This window comes from Argentina silus (assembly GCF_951799395.1).
Source record: "Argentina silus genome assembly, chromosome: 7".
Lineage (NCBI taxonomy): Eukaryota > Metazoa > Chordata > Actinopteri > Argentiniformes > Argentinidae > Argentina > Argentina silus.
Window position 1 is genome coordinate 6,270,044 of NC_139661.1, and position 16,173 is coordinate 6,286,216.

Genomic DNA, 16,173 nt, shown 5'->3' on the forward strand with positions numbered 1-16,173 from the left:
GGAAACAGGAGGGCGGGGGTGGGGGGGGGTTGAACTGAACTTTGTTAAGAAACCACCCCTAAAGGTAATGTAAATGTTAGCCTGTACCATTACCATCACATGGCATTTAGGTATCCAATATCTATGGATATGACCAAAAAGAATGAATGTAAAAGAATGTGATGGGTCACATTTGTTTGTGATAGTCCATATCAATTTCCAGTATGCATGTCATGTACTGTGAATATGTCCTCAATGTGAAAAGTCTTCAAACTAAGATGCATGTTCCAAGTATGCCAAATAAACCTTGGTAATACCATATCTGTGTCATTTATGTATATGTACAAAAAGAGGACAGACTAATTCCATATTGAAGTATGAAATACATTATTTAATGGACAATGTGGTGGAAGATTTAGATCTGAAAATGATGACGTTCAGTCTGAAAATTCTCTGCAAATACATACATTTGAGCCCTTATGAACTGTCAGAGATTTAAAATAAATATTCAAGTGAAATAATTCAAATGTAATTGATTCTGCACCCAATAAATATCAATATTCATGAATTATGGTATGAACAACTTAAACGAGATAACAGGTCTAATTACAAATCAGTTCTTTTTTACGTGACCATTAAGCCAATAGAAAAACATTAGGCTATTGACCACCACCAAATGTTCAATAACAGGTACTTTAGACGCACGTTTTATTTTAAAGTGCGGATGAATTTTGGGGCGCTTTCAGACAGGACTTTTGTTAAAAATTGCTATTACAAATGTGTTCCCTGACGGCCAGGCTTTCCACTGGCGTCACCTGATAGGCGTCTCGAGGGGTGTGTGAAAGGCAAACTCAAGGGACTTCAGGTCGAACTATATGCTTCAAAGTTTACCTTACATACACTGCATGTAGACGAATATTACATTCGTTGTTCATACAATATACTCTACACACAAAACATTTTTATTTAGAAATGGAGGACCTCTTATTCGCACTTTGTAATGGTAGATGAAACAAATCAATATCGCAATGCAGATGACAGGTGTCTGAAATACATTCTTACGCCTGAAATGTACGAATGTACTTAGACGAAAGTACTTATTTTAAGACACTCTGGATAAGAGCGTCTGCTAAATTATTAAAATGTAAACTGTAAAAAAAGGCGTATACCCATGCAATTTACCAAAACATGGATGATAGTACACTTGTTCTAAATTTGTCTGATGGCGCCACCTAACATTGTAATATGCAGTACAGAGTTCAGTACAATACCTGTATTTGTATTATTTGTTAAGGGTACAGAATATCAAGCATTTCGGATGATGGGAATTTATATATACATATACATCCCAATTAAAGCAGCGTTATTAAACTCTGAAAATACCAAGCCTTCAGGGGCACTTTAATTGCCGATTTCTAATTACAAAAATAAATAATAATATCTGGCAAGAAAGAGTAAAACTAAAATGTGCTGATGATGGATGAGTCTTGTGAGGTGCCAATGACTGTCACCATCAATACGTGTGCATGGCTGGCTGTCTACATTATGGGGTTGTTTCTTTCTCACTCTGCCAGCATTCAACAACAGCACGGCCAAGGTCGGCATGGCACTCTATTTAACTGGACTAACTGGAGTTTGTGGAGGAATCAAGATTGCTATTCGCTACTTTTGACTTTTATTGAGTGACACATGCATACCTCAGAGAAGGCGAAAACAGGCCGACATCACCAACTGTCCAGGAGCCTTGTACGCTCACACCTCAATCAAAGACTGTAATTGTAAGTCGAGAGAGACGTTATTTTCTCTGGAGACTGGTTGAGGTAAAAGTCGGCGCAGCTATTTAGATTTTTCTTTTTTTTTTTAAGTGAGCTGCATTTTTTCGTGGGTACTCTGCCCTCTTTCTATGAATGAATGATGATGATTAAACTAAATTATAAATACACCATCCAGGAGGACACTTTGTGACTGGCAGGGCAATGGGCCCTACCTGTGCATGTGCCTGTCCTGGACACATTGACATTGCTGCTGCTCCACGGTGCACTCGTTGATTTGTTTACCCTGATGCCTCAAGATACCATTCTGGGATTCTGAATGAAGTTGAGAGTTGACCAAGGATTCGAATATTTTAGCTACACGAGAGCTTTGAATTTGGACGATAATTATTTAGGTTGCTGCAGTCCCCTTACGTAGTGGTAGCACACGAGCTGCTTTCCATATCTTGGGCATAGTCCCAGAGCTAAACGAGAGATAAAAAAATATGAGCTAGGACCAGGGTCCACTATCAGCTGGCGACTTCTTCACATGTATATTGACTTCTTCTCATGTATATATAATAGAGCATGAATCACTTCTAAATCTGAGAACTGTCTAAATGAGAATATGGGCTTAATGTTACTGTTAAGATCAGGCTGGCAGACAATTGTAACCTCATTCCCCACAATTTTGGGGACACCTGATATACCTAGCTTATCAAACAAGTGTCCTGCGGATGCAAAGTGTTGATTAAAAGCATTACTGATTTCCCTTTTGTCATTTATGGGGCCAGAATCTGACATGATTTGTTGGAGCAGTGCAGGAGCTATCTTTCAGGGATTTAACGGTTTTCCAGAATGTTGCTGTGTTTCCACCACTACTATACAGAGAAGCCAGGTAATAAGCAGATCTTGCTTTCCTGGTCATAACAATGCATCTATTCCTCAATTGTCTGCATGACTGCTTTCCGCAGCAGAGTTAGTATGTCTAGCTTTGGCCCAGGCAGTATTCCTTATATGGATAGCCTTTGACAGTTCATTAGTAAACCATGGATTATGTCTTTCCTTTATCCTTAGCTTTTAATGAGGAAAAATAGGCAAGCCATGGCTAATTCAAGGTCAGGGGAGGTGGGACACATTTTCTAAATGACAGATACATATCATGCAAAAAACCTTGGTCATTGAAGTTTCTAAAATTCCTCTTAGAGATATATCTGGGTTACATTTAGGAATTCTAGTATCTCTGACACAGGCAATAGGGCAACTGATATCATTTGCAAAAACACCATTGGTTATATATTTCTGGGGTTTATTTGTCAATATAATGTCACTCAGTGTAGATTTCACTGGGTTATTCAGATTAGGCCATGTAGGTTTGGATATTAACTGTGTCAAATTTAGATCACTGCATACATCTTTAAGTTTATCAGAAAAGTGTGTCAACCAATCTAGATTTAGATCCCCCATAACTAACAATTCTGACACTCTGCAGGAACAGCTCAGCCAGTTTATCCAGACCACAGGACTCACACACACACACACACACACACACACACACACACACACACACACACACACACACACACACACACACACACACACACACACACACACACACACACACACACACACACAGTAAACAGTAATAGAGGATGTTAGTTACAGACACATATTTATATATACATAAAATGTAGGCCCCCAAAGCTAAATAACCTACATAAGAAATATTCATAGCCTACATATATTTTGACCCCTTCATAATAAGTAATTATAATAATGCTAATCATCATCATAATCATAATAACAATATTCTAACTTCTGTTGTTATTTTTGTTGTTGTTGTTGTAGTAGTAGTAGTAGTAGTAGTAGTATAAAAATGCTTTTCTCAATCAGGAAGGAGGGAATGCTAGGAAACTTTTCACAAATCTAAAAGGCTACTACTATGTCTTAAAATCTCAGAAAATGCTGAACATGGAGTAGGCCAATTATTTTCCAAATGTGTCTGGTAGATCGATTTGGTTTGGGAATGGCAATTTGAATCGACACGAAAGGGTGTGCATGACTTGTGTAATATAACTCAATCCTGCCACAATGTGGTCAGGAGAGGAATCGCACTACATAACAACAACATTATGCTGGCAATGTACGTTTGCAGCAGGGGAATTCTCTTTTTTTGTTTTTTCAGATGCAACCTATGGGAGTGACTTTAAGCATAATCATTCAAACACGTGACCATTTTCAAAGACACTATAGGCTAGAAGTATCTTTATAATAGTTACTAGATATTTACAATGATAATGGTGATTATATTATTATTCATAATTATACTACTACTGCTAATAATAATAATAATTATTATACTACTACTACTACTACTACCACTATTAATAATATTAATACCGTAGTTTTGCAGTAAAACCCTAAGCAATATTTTAGCAGCTGTAGATAGCTCAATCTGTTGTTCAATTGCAAATAGCTCAATCTATTGTTCAGTTGTTGTCAACAATTGTTGTCAACAATTGTCGTCACCCCTTAATAATTGCCTGAATTATATTCAAGCATAAGCCTACTGAAGTAGGTAAAGGAGCACATTTAAACGAATTAAACAGTCTGTATTTGCATAGCTTGGACACCCTAAATCAACAAACCTATGCGTACCTCAAATGGAGACACATTATGGCTGGTTTAGCATTCAGTGCACGTGTTGCCAATCCATCAGGCCATCTTCAGAAGCTAATTAACATAACAGGGCAATAACAGGGCCCCAATGATCCCACAGATCTCTTCTGTCTTTACACAGCTCTTGTTACACTTTACTGTGAGGAGGACGAGCAAGAGCCACCTATGACAGCGACTCCCGCGGAACGAAACAGCAGGATACTGCTTTAGTTTCAATCAGCTATCATGGCCTATATTGCTTGGCATGATATATATTCAAGTATAGCATTGTCGCCATATTAATATATGGAGAGAGGGCGTTTTTATTAGATGGTGAAGTTCTCCCCAGAAATATGTTCATTTGCCATTACATTGCTATCTAAATTGCTGTAACTCCAATTTAACTCCCATAACCCCTGAAAAGGGATACGCCCACTGATAACACTAATGTAGACAGTTGAAAATGATTTCCAAAAAAGGCCAATAATACGATGTCTTATTTAGGATAATAGAGAAGATACGAAGACAACATATTTCCTATTTGGAACCAAGAGGTTAGGCCTACATCCCTATGAAGACACCCGGACCTCATATTTGGCAATCGAATCTGTTTTGAAGAGAGTGACCGGCCAAGATGAAAGCATTCTTTATATGGAAATTGCACCCAGGGAAGCTCTTAAGGTAGCTGGTCGTAAGCTTGCTAATAAATTAAAAGAAGACGAGCGAGTGGCAAAGCTGCACCTGCGTGGCTGACGTCTTCACCACATGTGAAGTAGCCTACCGTCTGTCTCAAAGCGCGAAAATAGTCTAAACCAAGAGGAACTTCGAGACGCAACATTTAAAACGCGTTTGTATTATCTATAAAATGAAATGAAATGGTGAAATTGGAAGTAATTCATTTCTTCTCCAATTCTTCAACCAAATTATTTTAATCTTTTAATCTCCCACTTTGTTGGTATTTCCCCACCACTAACCGCCCCACACTATGCTATTCAAAACCTGCATATATGGAACAGTCTGGGCATATTTTCCCAAAATAAACGAAGAATTATATAGATTCTACTGTCTAAGGAAAATTAATTAATTAATTAATTGTTTTATTTTCTGATCTACACTATAACAAATATAGCCTATTGTTATTTATGGTCGTGTTGTCTAACGAACAAACTAACATTTTCATCTGTGAAAAGGGAAAATGTCTGCCCAATTATACGGCTGCTGCTGATAGGATTTTTTGTTGAATTATTTGCAGCATTTTAGAAAAAGGCCTATATGATATTTTTTGATGGTCTAACATGCATACTTCATGAAGTTCTGTCATTGAATCAAATACATTCTTAATTATACAACCCGGATACTGTGCGGGAATTTCCAATTACGTTGTACATGCAAGAACCCGGACAGGACAGAAATACATGGTTCAACACCTATTCTTCTTCACTGTGGATATTCAGAAACAGCAACATATAGGCCTAGTGTTTTAGTCAGTAATTATTTAAACACGGGGTCCTATGTTGATTCCTTATGCCACCAAACTGAATGAAATGGTGAACCGTTGGGTCCCCAGACTTAAACAAACAATCACAATTATTCAGGTGTATTGGTCAATAACACAGACAGCTGCTCAGCCTTATAATCGATATGCAAATTAGGCATTTCCTGTGGTTCAAGTAAACAGAAATGTCGCATTTACCCCTTTACCCATACCGTGAACTGTGTATTCCTTATTGTGCAGTGTCAGTTTACTCAAAGCCTGTTCCCAGGGGGATAATGCGCTTCCACGGATGTCACATTTAAGTCGCACTTTCTATTCAAACAGAAGCCATGACCAAGGGTTACATTCGGAGGACTAACTCTTCTCACTTTTCTTTGAGTGGGCCTATCCTATCCCGGTCAGACGGGACAGTGAGAGTTTTGTTTTGTGTATAGACTACTCTCCCGCATGCTGACAACGTATTTTCACAGACGCGTTTGTTGTGTCAACTGTCTAATCGCGTACAATCTGTACTCACTTTTTCAAAATCCTTCTGCGCAAGACAGGTTGTAAAACAGTAGTTTGTGATTAGATATTGTAACAACCTAAGTTGTATTTAAACCTAGTAGCCACTCTTACATCATAGGCATATTGTATTAATGAAAGATATATGGTTATATATGTCAGGTTACTATAAACCAACCTGAAGTTTGATAATTAAAAAATAACAAACCAGACGAATAAGAATAAGAATATGCCCATGTTTGGGACATTTTTTAAAAACAAATTGTTTAGAATAATAGCGACGCTTTTGAGAATAAAACAAAGCCTTTATAAATGCGGATAATGATTATTAAAATGTAAAAGTAACAAATCATGTTTGTTAGCTACTCATAAGGAATAGACTGTCACATCATTGTCATTGACCAACATATTGAACTGAGTTGTTTTGTACTGGCTTAATCTTCCACCACCTGTAGATTATTCTGAATGTGTCCTTATTGAAATTTGACTTCGAACTAAAAGCAGTTTTCCGTATTTACACATACATTTTAATACGGATAATGGAGGGCAATACACGAAATTAACTGACTAATGGTATAAAACAGGTTGTGCAGTTAATTCATTCATGTACAATGCTATTCATTGAAAAAAAACAATAGGCCTATTGCGCGATAAAGCTATAAGCTATAGCATGCTATTTTATAGTTTAGAATTTAGTTAAACCTATGTATAATTGGGTATAGGTGTATTTACTCTATCGAGTGGACAACATTTGCATCGCTTTAGATATTTTATCCAAGGCATTCAAAACGTTTGTATTTGCTCAAACACGCCAATTTCTGCCCTTTGATTAATTTCTAGTGCTTTTACCCTGCTGCTAGGCCTGCCGTCGGATTTATAAAAAGAATTTAATCCAACCTTGCTCCCCAATTCTTGATGAATAATTTCCTAGTTTTGTTTGAGTTGTAACCTCACTCCATGAAAACTTTCCCATCAGGGAGAAAGGTTACAGCCAATAGGTTCGTGGCGTTGAAAACGAGCCAATCACGATGGAATCAGCGCGCACCCAAATTCTTCATATGGGTGGCGCTTTGTGTCCTGCCTGGGAGAAAAGTTGAGATCACATTGGAGTGACAGCATCAGTAAAAAGTCCGTGTTTCACACGCGTACAGGCGCGTTTGTACACCTCGCCTCAAAGCCAAATCGAAAGAATGTTTAGAGGTTTATCATAGGCAATATTAATACATGCAAGATCCTGTAGACTTCCGTTACAAATTATTGTAGACTAATAATTGGATTTTGTTGGATATTTGTAATCATTCCACGAACCCGCATTGAGGTAAGTCAAAAATAATTAACGCGTGCTGCATGTAAAATCTCCAGACCTCTTAGATTGTGGCCACAATGAAAGATTGTGTTGTGCATATGTTTGCTGAACTGCGTAAACTGTTCATCAGCTGTTTATAAACCTATCAATCTGTGAAGGCACTGAACAAAATTCTATAGACCACTGTATCCGCGGCAAAAGAATGTGTTTATTTGAATTTCAGACTTGGAGCTTGTCAAATACAAAACATGACGGATATCTCTGGTCCTGAGTTTGAAATCGACGTGGAGAGCCTGGAAACGGAGAGCGACGACCAAGCAGAATACAACTCAACTTTGTCTGGAGCGGGGGAAGACGAACCGGGATCCAAGGGCGACGACAAATTGGTTTCCACCAGCCTTGGTTCAGGCGAACAGAGAAAATTGAGCCGAACACCGAAGTGCGCACGCTGCAGGAATCACGGAGTGGTATCGTGCCTCAAGGGACACAAGCGCTTCTGTCGGTGGCGGGACTGCCAGTGTGCCAACTGTTTGCTCGTTGTGGAGAGACAGCGCGTCATGGCAGCGCAGGTGGCACTTCGTAGACAACAAGCTACAGAGGTGTGTAAGTCTACATTTTAACCATAATGGTAATAGCCATATGTGTGTTTTTGTGGTTGTATTTTTTATTGAAGTGAACAATAACTGATTTGTTTGTGTGGGTTTCTGCTCCTGGAACTGTGGCCTGTTGCCCAAACAATTATAGTTGTCTCAACTCATCAGTGAGTGTTGCCGTTGAATATGAACCTACAAAGTAGGAATACTGTTGCTGAAACCTTTGCCAAACGTACAATTTATTTCAGTTTAGTCTATTAATTATTATTATGGACTGCTTAATAATATTGAAAGCAAAAATTAACAGAGGAAAAGGATACATTTCAATATGTCTAGCTGATCATGCACTATGCAGTCAGTTATTATTTTTCATAACTCTGGCACTAGTAGGCCTGTCTAGTTACCAAACGAATAATCACGCACACAACGCATCAAAAACACATTCTGAAAACATGTTTTGATTGATTTCTTTGTCGTTTTAATTTGTTAGGATAAGAAAGGAATTTCCGGGAAGCAAATTCCAGCGGAGAGAAGAAATATCTACCAAAGACATATTCGACCATCAACCATGCTGGCCAAAAGTATCTTAGAGGGTAAGGCAACATGAAATGTAGGCGTATTAATCGTGTTATTGAATGAACACGTGCATTATATTTATAATTTAATCAGGAGTTTCCTATCCTGTCTTCATGATCTTTCTTCATCTTTTCTCTCTCCTGTCTCAAATCTAACGTTCCATATTTATCTTAGCTTGTCTTGGATTTCTGTCCTTTTCCATTTCAATAACACCCTGGCGGTTGCTCTATGGACATTTTAACTTATAAGCATGCAATGCAGACCATCAAATTCAATTGGCGAAATATAATTGATTAATCGTCTTAGTAAATTTGTTTCTGTTTCATATATTGTCAGATTACATCATGAAACACATTGTTTGAATTCTTGTTTGTTTTAATTCAAGCTTTAGACATGAAGGTGGTTTCATGTCTGAACTTTCAACAAATATTGATCACCAATATCGGTCCAACTCATGACCATAACCTTCTTATATTGTGCATCCAAATACCTTTTAGTTTTGTTTTAGAAAACTGTATATAAGCAGATATATGATATATAAAACACACTGAAAATACTCCATATAAAAAAACAAAACAAAACATCAAAATAAACACCAGTCTCTTTCCTCTTAGGATACCGCCCCGTCCAGACCGATCCATATTTGGGAAACTCGTCCCTCCCGCCCCCCATGAGCGACCGCATGAGGAAGAGGAGAGCCTTCGCAGACAAGGAGCTGGAGACCATCATGCTGGAGCGCGAGTACAAGGAACGGGAGCTTCTAGAGACTAGCCAGGCAGCCACGGCCTCCCTTCTCTTCCCCAATAGTATGATCCATCATGCTGCCGAGTACAACTCCTACAAGACGGCCTACTCGTCCTCCACTCAGATGGAACCGCAGCCCAAGGACCTGTGTAACTTCCTGGGGCCTAACTGTCTGGACCTGTCCATGCAATATGCAGGCTCTGGCAACGTGGAGCTCATCTCCTCCAATGTTAGCGTGGCCACCACTTACCGTCAGTACCCGCTCCCCTCGCGCGGTGGCTTCATGGTGTGGCCGCGAGGTGCTGCTGCCAACCTTAGCGATGCCCTCCTATACCAGCAATGCCTGCTCAATGCCACCGCAGTGCAGAACATGAAACCGGGCTCTGTTTGGGAGCCCAAAATGATGCCTACTGCTGCCTCCGAGAGCCACCCGCTTGAGCAGAACACAGTCGCTGCCAAACTGGAGGGGTCGCGAGCCGCCGCACTACCGGACCTCTCTGACCTCCAGCAAGGGGACCCACATGCTGCCGTCACCCAGGGGGGCCACCGGGAGCGATCGGCCTTCTCCTCCCCTAAGAGGGGCTTTGGTCAGGCCTTCCCCAACACACGTCATCCCCATGCCCCAAACCATGAACACGTCCTAAACAAGCTGAGCAAGGACAGTGCCAAGCACACGCTCTCAATGAAGCTCAACTCCTTCCACTCGCTAATCCAACAGACACTAAGCGAGAAGGCAGGGGCAGGGGCTGGGGCTGGGGCTGGAGTGGGAGCTGGAGCTGGAGCCGGGGCCGAGCTTAGAGGACCCTACTGTAAAGAGGTCCTGGAGGAGGCCGCCCGAAAGTACAGGGACGGCCCTGTCAAAGACATCCACGGCTTCAAAGGCATGGACAGGTACGGCAAGGACTTACTGTCCAAGCCAGTGGGGACCAATGTGACATCCAGCGAGTCTTTGTCTTTCTCAGTGGAGGCCATACTGAAGAGGCCATCACCTCTGAGTCGAGCATCTCAGTAATGCCATCAGACACTGTTAAAATCGCCTCAACTGATCTTTTAAGTAGATGTGTGAAAGTCACTGTGCTATTTGTGGTTAGTGATCGATTTTCAAAATTAGGCACGGCTTTGCAGTGTCCGAAACTTTTCAGGCAAATATATATATATGTATATATATGTACAATATATATATATATATATATATATATATATATATATATATGTTATATTTTGTATGAGCATGTTGTAAATCACTTTATTTTGTAGAGTATTTAAATGTATCACTGTAAATATTGCCTAATTTCTCTCTCAATAAACTTTCTTAAGAATATACTCTTCTTGTATTTATTTTTTACATTTCATTCTAAGCTTTGATTATGTTTTAAGGGGAGAGTTGTGGATCAGGCTTTACACTATGTTGGCCAAATGCCACATGAAATTGACATTTTGTACAATAGCAATATTTAGTTTGTCACAGAAATACACTTACACTTGCTTAACGAATAAATGTAAGATGCAATGTGAGTAATACTTTTTTCCAAACCAAAATAGAACTTCTTTGCACAAGGGCAACTTCATGACAATGTTCACTGACGGACACCGATAACATTAAAATGACAGAATCTCCTAACTCAATGCAAGCTTAGACCTACTGTACCTACAGCTACTAACCACTCAAAATATGATTTCCCCTATCCCTATCACATCATGAATGGTATTCTATGAATGGTAACATTGTTTCCAGCTATGATTTCAAACTCACTCTAGTTATTTTAGTGAAGTTATCAGAGTTGTCCTATTACCCCCACATAAGGAACAAAACCAAAACCAAACAGGAAATCAAACTTCTACTCATCAACTGATTTATCTGCGGACCTGTGTGCAGCGCAGATGTGATGTGTCTGTCAGGATGGAAATATGATAAGCCCATAAATTGTGTACTATATACATTCTAAAAGCATTTTTTGAAGTCATTCCTTTGAGCTGCAGGCTGACACAGGAGAATGCGCGGGCTTGTGGACATATGATGAAAGACGGATCCAAACATGGGTCTCACATGAACGGGTGAACACTGATCCATGGGGTAGAACAAGACAGGCACTGGGAGAGAGACAAGGTAAATCCGCCCTGAAACAGCCTAATCTCCTGTTTTTGGCAAGAGCCCTCACATTTCAATGGAATGAATATACAACCTTGCCCTCCTCCAGCCCCCCCCCCCCCCCCCAACCCCCCGCCCCCCCTGACATCACTTGAGTGGACTGTGGAGTGTCTTGCTGAGTGGCCTAGAAGGGAAATGCAAGCTCGAGAACATCTGGAACACTGGTCTTTTAACAGTCATTTCTTATGAATAGTACAAGTGGTGGTGGTGGTGGGTGTTCAAAAATAGTGATACTGTACCATGATGTTTGTTTGATGATTGATGTTGGCAGTGTCGAGACACACAACTTATTTTTAGGGTATAATTTATTCATATATTCCTACTAATATATCTACTGAATACTGAAAATACAATAGCTACCATAAACAATTGTTCCAGGCTGGTATGATGTTTAATATCCTCTATGATACCATGAGTATGGGGAGAAACTTTGTTATAGTTTTTAGATCTGTATCTCAAATCCTAATCCTTCTACATCACAGGGCCGACACTATTGTAGTACCGTTTGGCAGTCAGTGATAATTATCTGCTGATGTCAACCCATGTTTGCTGATGCTGAATCCCATTCCCAATAGTGGCAAATTTAGCACATTAGTGTTTACTATTTAGTACAAGTGTTTACTTAGCTCCCATTACCAGTCTTTCTAATCGGTCCGCTTCAACCAGTTTTGTTCCCACACAGTAGCATTTTGTTTACAGTAAACAGGTATCATTTACAGACATGAAGTTAAAGTTTCAACTTTCCCTTGGTTTTTGAAGAATGCAATTTACCTGAAATAGCTGAGTGAGCTACCTTGTCATAAGAGATGTGACATATTGTTTATGTTAATGAATCATTTATGTTTTAAATCTCGAGCAAGAGCCAATAGCGAAGTTACGTATTTAATTCATTTAATACTACAGGTATACACTCACCGAACACTTTGTTAGGAACACTACACTAATACTGGGTAGGGCCTCACTTTGCTCTCAAAACAGCCTCAATTCTTCATGGCATTGATTCCACAAGATGTTGGAAACATTTCTTTGTCATTCTGGTCCATGATGACATGGTTGCATCACGCAATTCCTGCAGATTTTTCAGGTGCATTTTCAAGCTGTGAATCTCCCGTTCTACCACATCCCAAAGGTGTTCTATTGGATTCAGATCCGGTGACTGGGAAGGCCACTGAAGAACACTGAACTCATTGTCATGTTCATGAAACCAGATTGAGATGACTTTTGCTTTGTGACATGGTGCATTATCATGCTGGAAGTAGCCATTAGAAGATGGGTAAATTGTGATATGTAAATGTAAATGTGGCCATGAAGGGCCATGCACATGGTCAGCAACAATACTCAATACTCAAACAGGCTGTGGCATTCAAGCGATGATTGATTGGTATTAACGGGCCCAAAGTGTGCCAAGAAAACATTCCCCACACCATTACACCGCCTCCACCATGAAAAGGTGTACAGGTGTTCCTAATAAAGTTCTCAGTGAATGTACATGCAGGGTTTCCTGTCAACAATATAAACTTAAAGAGACAGTTCTACTTTTCACTTAAAGTGACAGTATTACTTTTAATCTGCTTTTTAATTTGCTATTGAGATGAGAGGCAGCATGGATTGTCATTAAATAACTGAAGGCCATCAAAGCTCATTGATTGTACCTGTGTGTGGCCAAATGTTTTAAATATGACTGAACCTCAGTGTGTTTTGATTGAAACCATAAAGAAGGAACAAAATGTTGGTTAAGTAAATAATTATCATCTGAGCAAGAGTGTGTGGCTCTCTTTCTGTCTTTTACACTTTGCACTATTTCCAATAACTATGATATGACGTATGTATCTTAGTGTTGTAGATTGTGTAGCCAACTCCTTTACCTGTTGTTTGGACTTATTGCCACAAGTGTATATCTAAAGGGAATCAAAGTTGATGTCCAACAAGGAGAAGTTTGGTCCCTCATGTAAATCTGGCCAAAAAAGTCATGCCATGCAAGCAATCAAAATATGTATTGCGGAGTTCCCCCTTCAGTCCTACAACAGCTCCATTCTTTTCGTGCCCATATTACATTTGGCTGCCCTGGCTGTGACACAGATTGGTTTATTGCCTTTATCACACTCAGAGTTGTCTTTGCCCGTAACACACCAACCCCCCCTCCCCCCCTCCACCCCCATCCTCCCCCCTTCTCTCCCACCAGGTGTTAAACTCAAACCACCTATCTCAATGTTGACTTTGTCGCTCCAGTAACTCAGCACATAGGTATCTGATATGCTACAATCCTTTGCACATTAAGAATCTATTAAGCTGCGATGTATGCAAACCCGCTCTCTGCCACATACACAAGTCACACACACAGCAGGTTATTTTGACTTGGGGAATAAATGGCACATGCTGTATTTTGCATTGGTGAGCACTGGGCGTGAAGAGCAGGGTAGGATCCCTATTCATTTTCTCCCAGATTGGCTGCTGTGCCTACCACCCCCCCTCTCCACCTCGTCCAGCACGGCAACACAGGCCTGTTCACACATTCCTCCCGGGCAACTTGTAATCTAATAAGAAATGTGTAGCATGGGAGCTTTTGACAAGTACCCACCACTTAATTATCATGTTTGCTGAGTTGACAGGCGATGAAGCTGATAGGAGCTCAGTTGAATCCATCACGGTTTTGGGGGCTGGGAATACCCGGTTGATGGAGGTGTAACAGTATGTTCACACACACACACACACACACACACACACACACACACACACACACACACACACACACACACACACACAGACGCAACCTCCCATGTTGCTTCTCAACAGAGCATACAGAGAGGGAGAAGCCGTTTTCAATGTCATTAGCACCTGTGCACTGTTGTCGTTTGAGTCCCTGGCAGCATCCCTACCTCCATATGGGGCAAGGATTGAGTGGCTATAGACACTATTATGACACTTCACCCCAAAACAAGAAAACAACAGCTGAATAGCTAGCATACTCTTCTAAAGTCAACGGCAATTAGTTGTATTGAAGGTCCATAAAGTAATTATCCAGGCTGCTAGCCCTCTGACTAGCAGCAGCTTCCTTTGAGTGAAATGTGCTGTTGGTTATGACAGAAATATATGGAAGCTTTGTAATTCAGACACCCAAGGTCATTCGAATACATGTGTTACAGATGTGACTCATTTGTGAAAAGTAAACCAGATATCAAAGTTATTGGCCAAATTTATTTGAAAGAAGAAATCTTCTGGTTTGCCCAGACTCCAGTATCCCTTTTGAGAAACATTTACAAGAAGGGCAAGGAAATAAGCAAATTCGCCAACATTTACAACTTTGTAAGATGAGCAAATTTACAAGTTCATGCAAATCATGTGTAAATCTTCTAGGAATTGAAGTTTAGCAAGCACCGCCTAAGGAGCGACAGGAAAACATTTGACCTTGATTCTCCTGTCATCTTATCTTGTATCAAACATACTTTTTAGATACTAATTCATATATAGCATTAGGTCATGGTTACTATTTTACTTAATTTTGTTCAAACAATCTCAGCAATCGTAAAAGCCACTCACATCTGAAAACAACATGCAGAGTATCTTCTCTACCTACCGAGCCATGGCCTTGCATTTGCCATTCTAAAAGCACATGTAAATGCTATGGAAAAAGGCTTTGTGTTGCATTTTCCCCCAACAAAAATATCTGCATCTGTACTGCAATGTAGCATATGGCTGCAGATATTTTACATGTTATCACGATCTGTGTTTTTATCATCATAGTAACATCATCAGCAACAAAGGAATTAATGGGGGAGCAAGTGGAGGTTGTTGCAGTAGCACTAGTGCGTGTAGTAGTAGCTTCACTGTTGGCAGCTGTAATGGTAGTAACACAATGATCAAGGACCATAGCACCTGGCTTGTGCCAAGTTAAGTAAACACCAGGATTGCCAAGGTTAACACTTACAATCTCTCATTTGCATAGCCCAGTAAGACTGTATTCAAATGTGCTCTTGTCCAAACAGAACGTGTATATTTAGGGGGGGTAAATATAGTTGTTGTTTTTTGCTTGGAGTAAAAGATAACAATAAAACACAGACAGAAATTACCTCATGGTTGTGAGATACAGCATCAGCGTAAAATTAAATATTATCGATTATTTAACCATTCTACATTTGTAGCCTGTGAATATGATGTTTTTTTAATTTAGTATCTCATGTAGACTTTGTCTCTAAAAGAAGCAAGGGACAAGTGACCACAAAAGCTAATATACTTAAATATACCCAAATATAATATGATGGGAATGTACTTCTCTCCCACCATCAACCCCATCCTGACATCTATGATTATGGCTTAATCCAAAGGGATATTCCAGCATGGACTACACCAACTGCTGTAGATTGTAGGTCAAAACCTTTGGTCGCACTGGCAGACAGTGGCAAGTAGGGGATCAGTCAATG

General features: G+C 39.9%; 1 protein-coding gene across 2 annotated transcripts; it reads left to right on the plus strand.

Moving 5' to 3' along the window:
* The first annotated feature begins 7,485 nt into the window (after positions 1-7,485).
* On the plus strand, positions 7,486-10,913 carry dmrt2a (doublesex and mab-3 related transcription factor 2a). Of its 2 annotated transcripts, XM_083673082.1 has the most exons (4): positions 7,486-7,705; positions 7,917-8,292; positions 8,777-8,879; positions 9,477-10,913. In XM_083673082.1, the coding sequence occupies exons 2-4, from the start codon at positions 7,942-7,944 to the stop codon at positions 10,616-10,618; spliced, it is 1,596 nt and encodes a 531-aa protein (XP_083529208.1). In that variant the 5' UTR covers positions 7,486-7,705; positions 7,917-7,941; the 3' UTR covers positions 10,619-10,913. The 2 variants fall into 2 exon arrangements, with proteins under 2 accessions (XP_083529208.1, XP_083529209.1); XM_083673083.1 differs by lacking the exon at positions 7,486-7,705 and having other exon boundaries at positions 8,162-8,296.
* The last annotated feature ends 5,260 nt before the right edge of the window (positions 10,914-16,173 follow it).

Coding starts and splice junctions, on each gene's coding strand:
- dmrt2a (XM_083673082.1), top strand. CDS start 7,942: ATGACGGATATCTCTGGTCCTGAGTTTGAAATCGACGTGGAGAGCCTG. Junction 8,293..8,776: donor GTAGACAACAAGCTACAGAG/GTGTGTAAGTCT, acceptor TTAATTTGTTAG/GATAAGAAAGGAATTTCCGG. Junction 8,880..9,476: donor GGCCAAAAGTATCTTAGAGG/GTAAGGCAACAT, acceptor CTTTCCTCTTAG/GATACCGCCCCGTCCAGACC.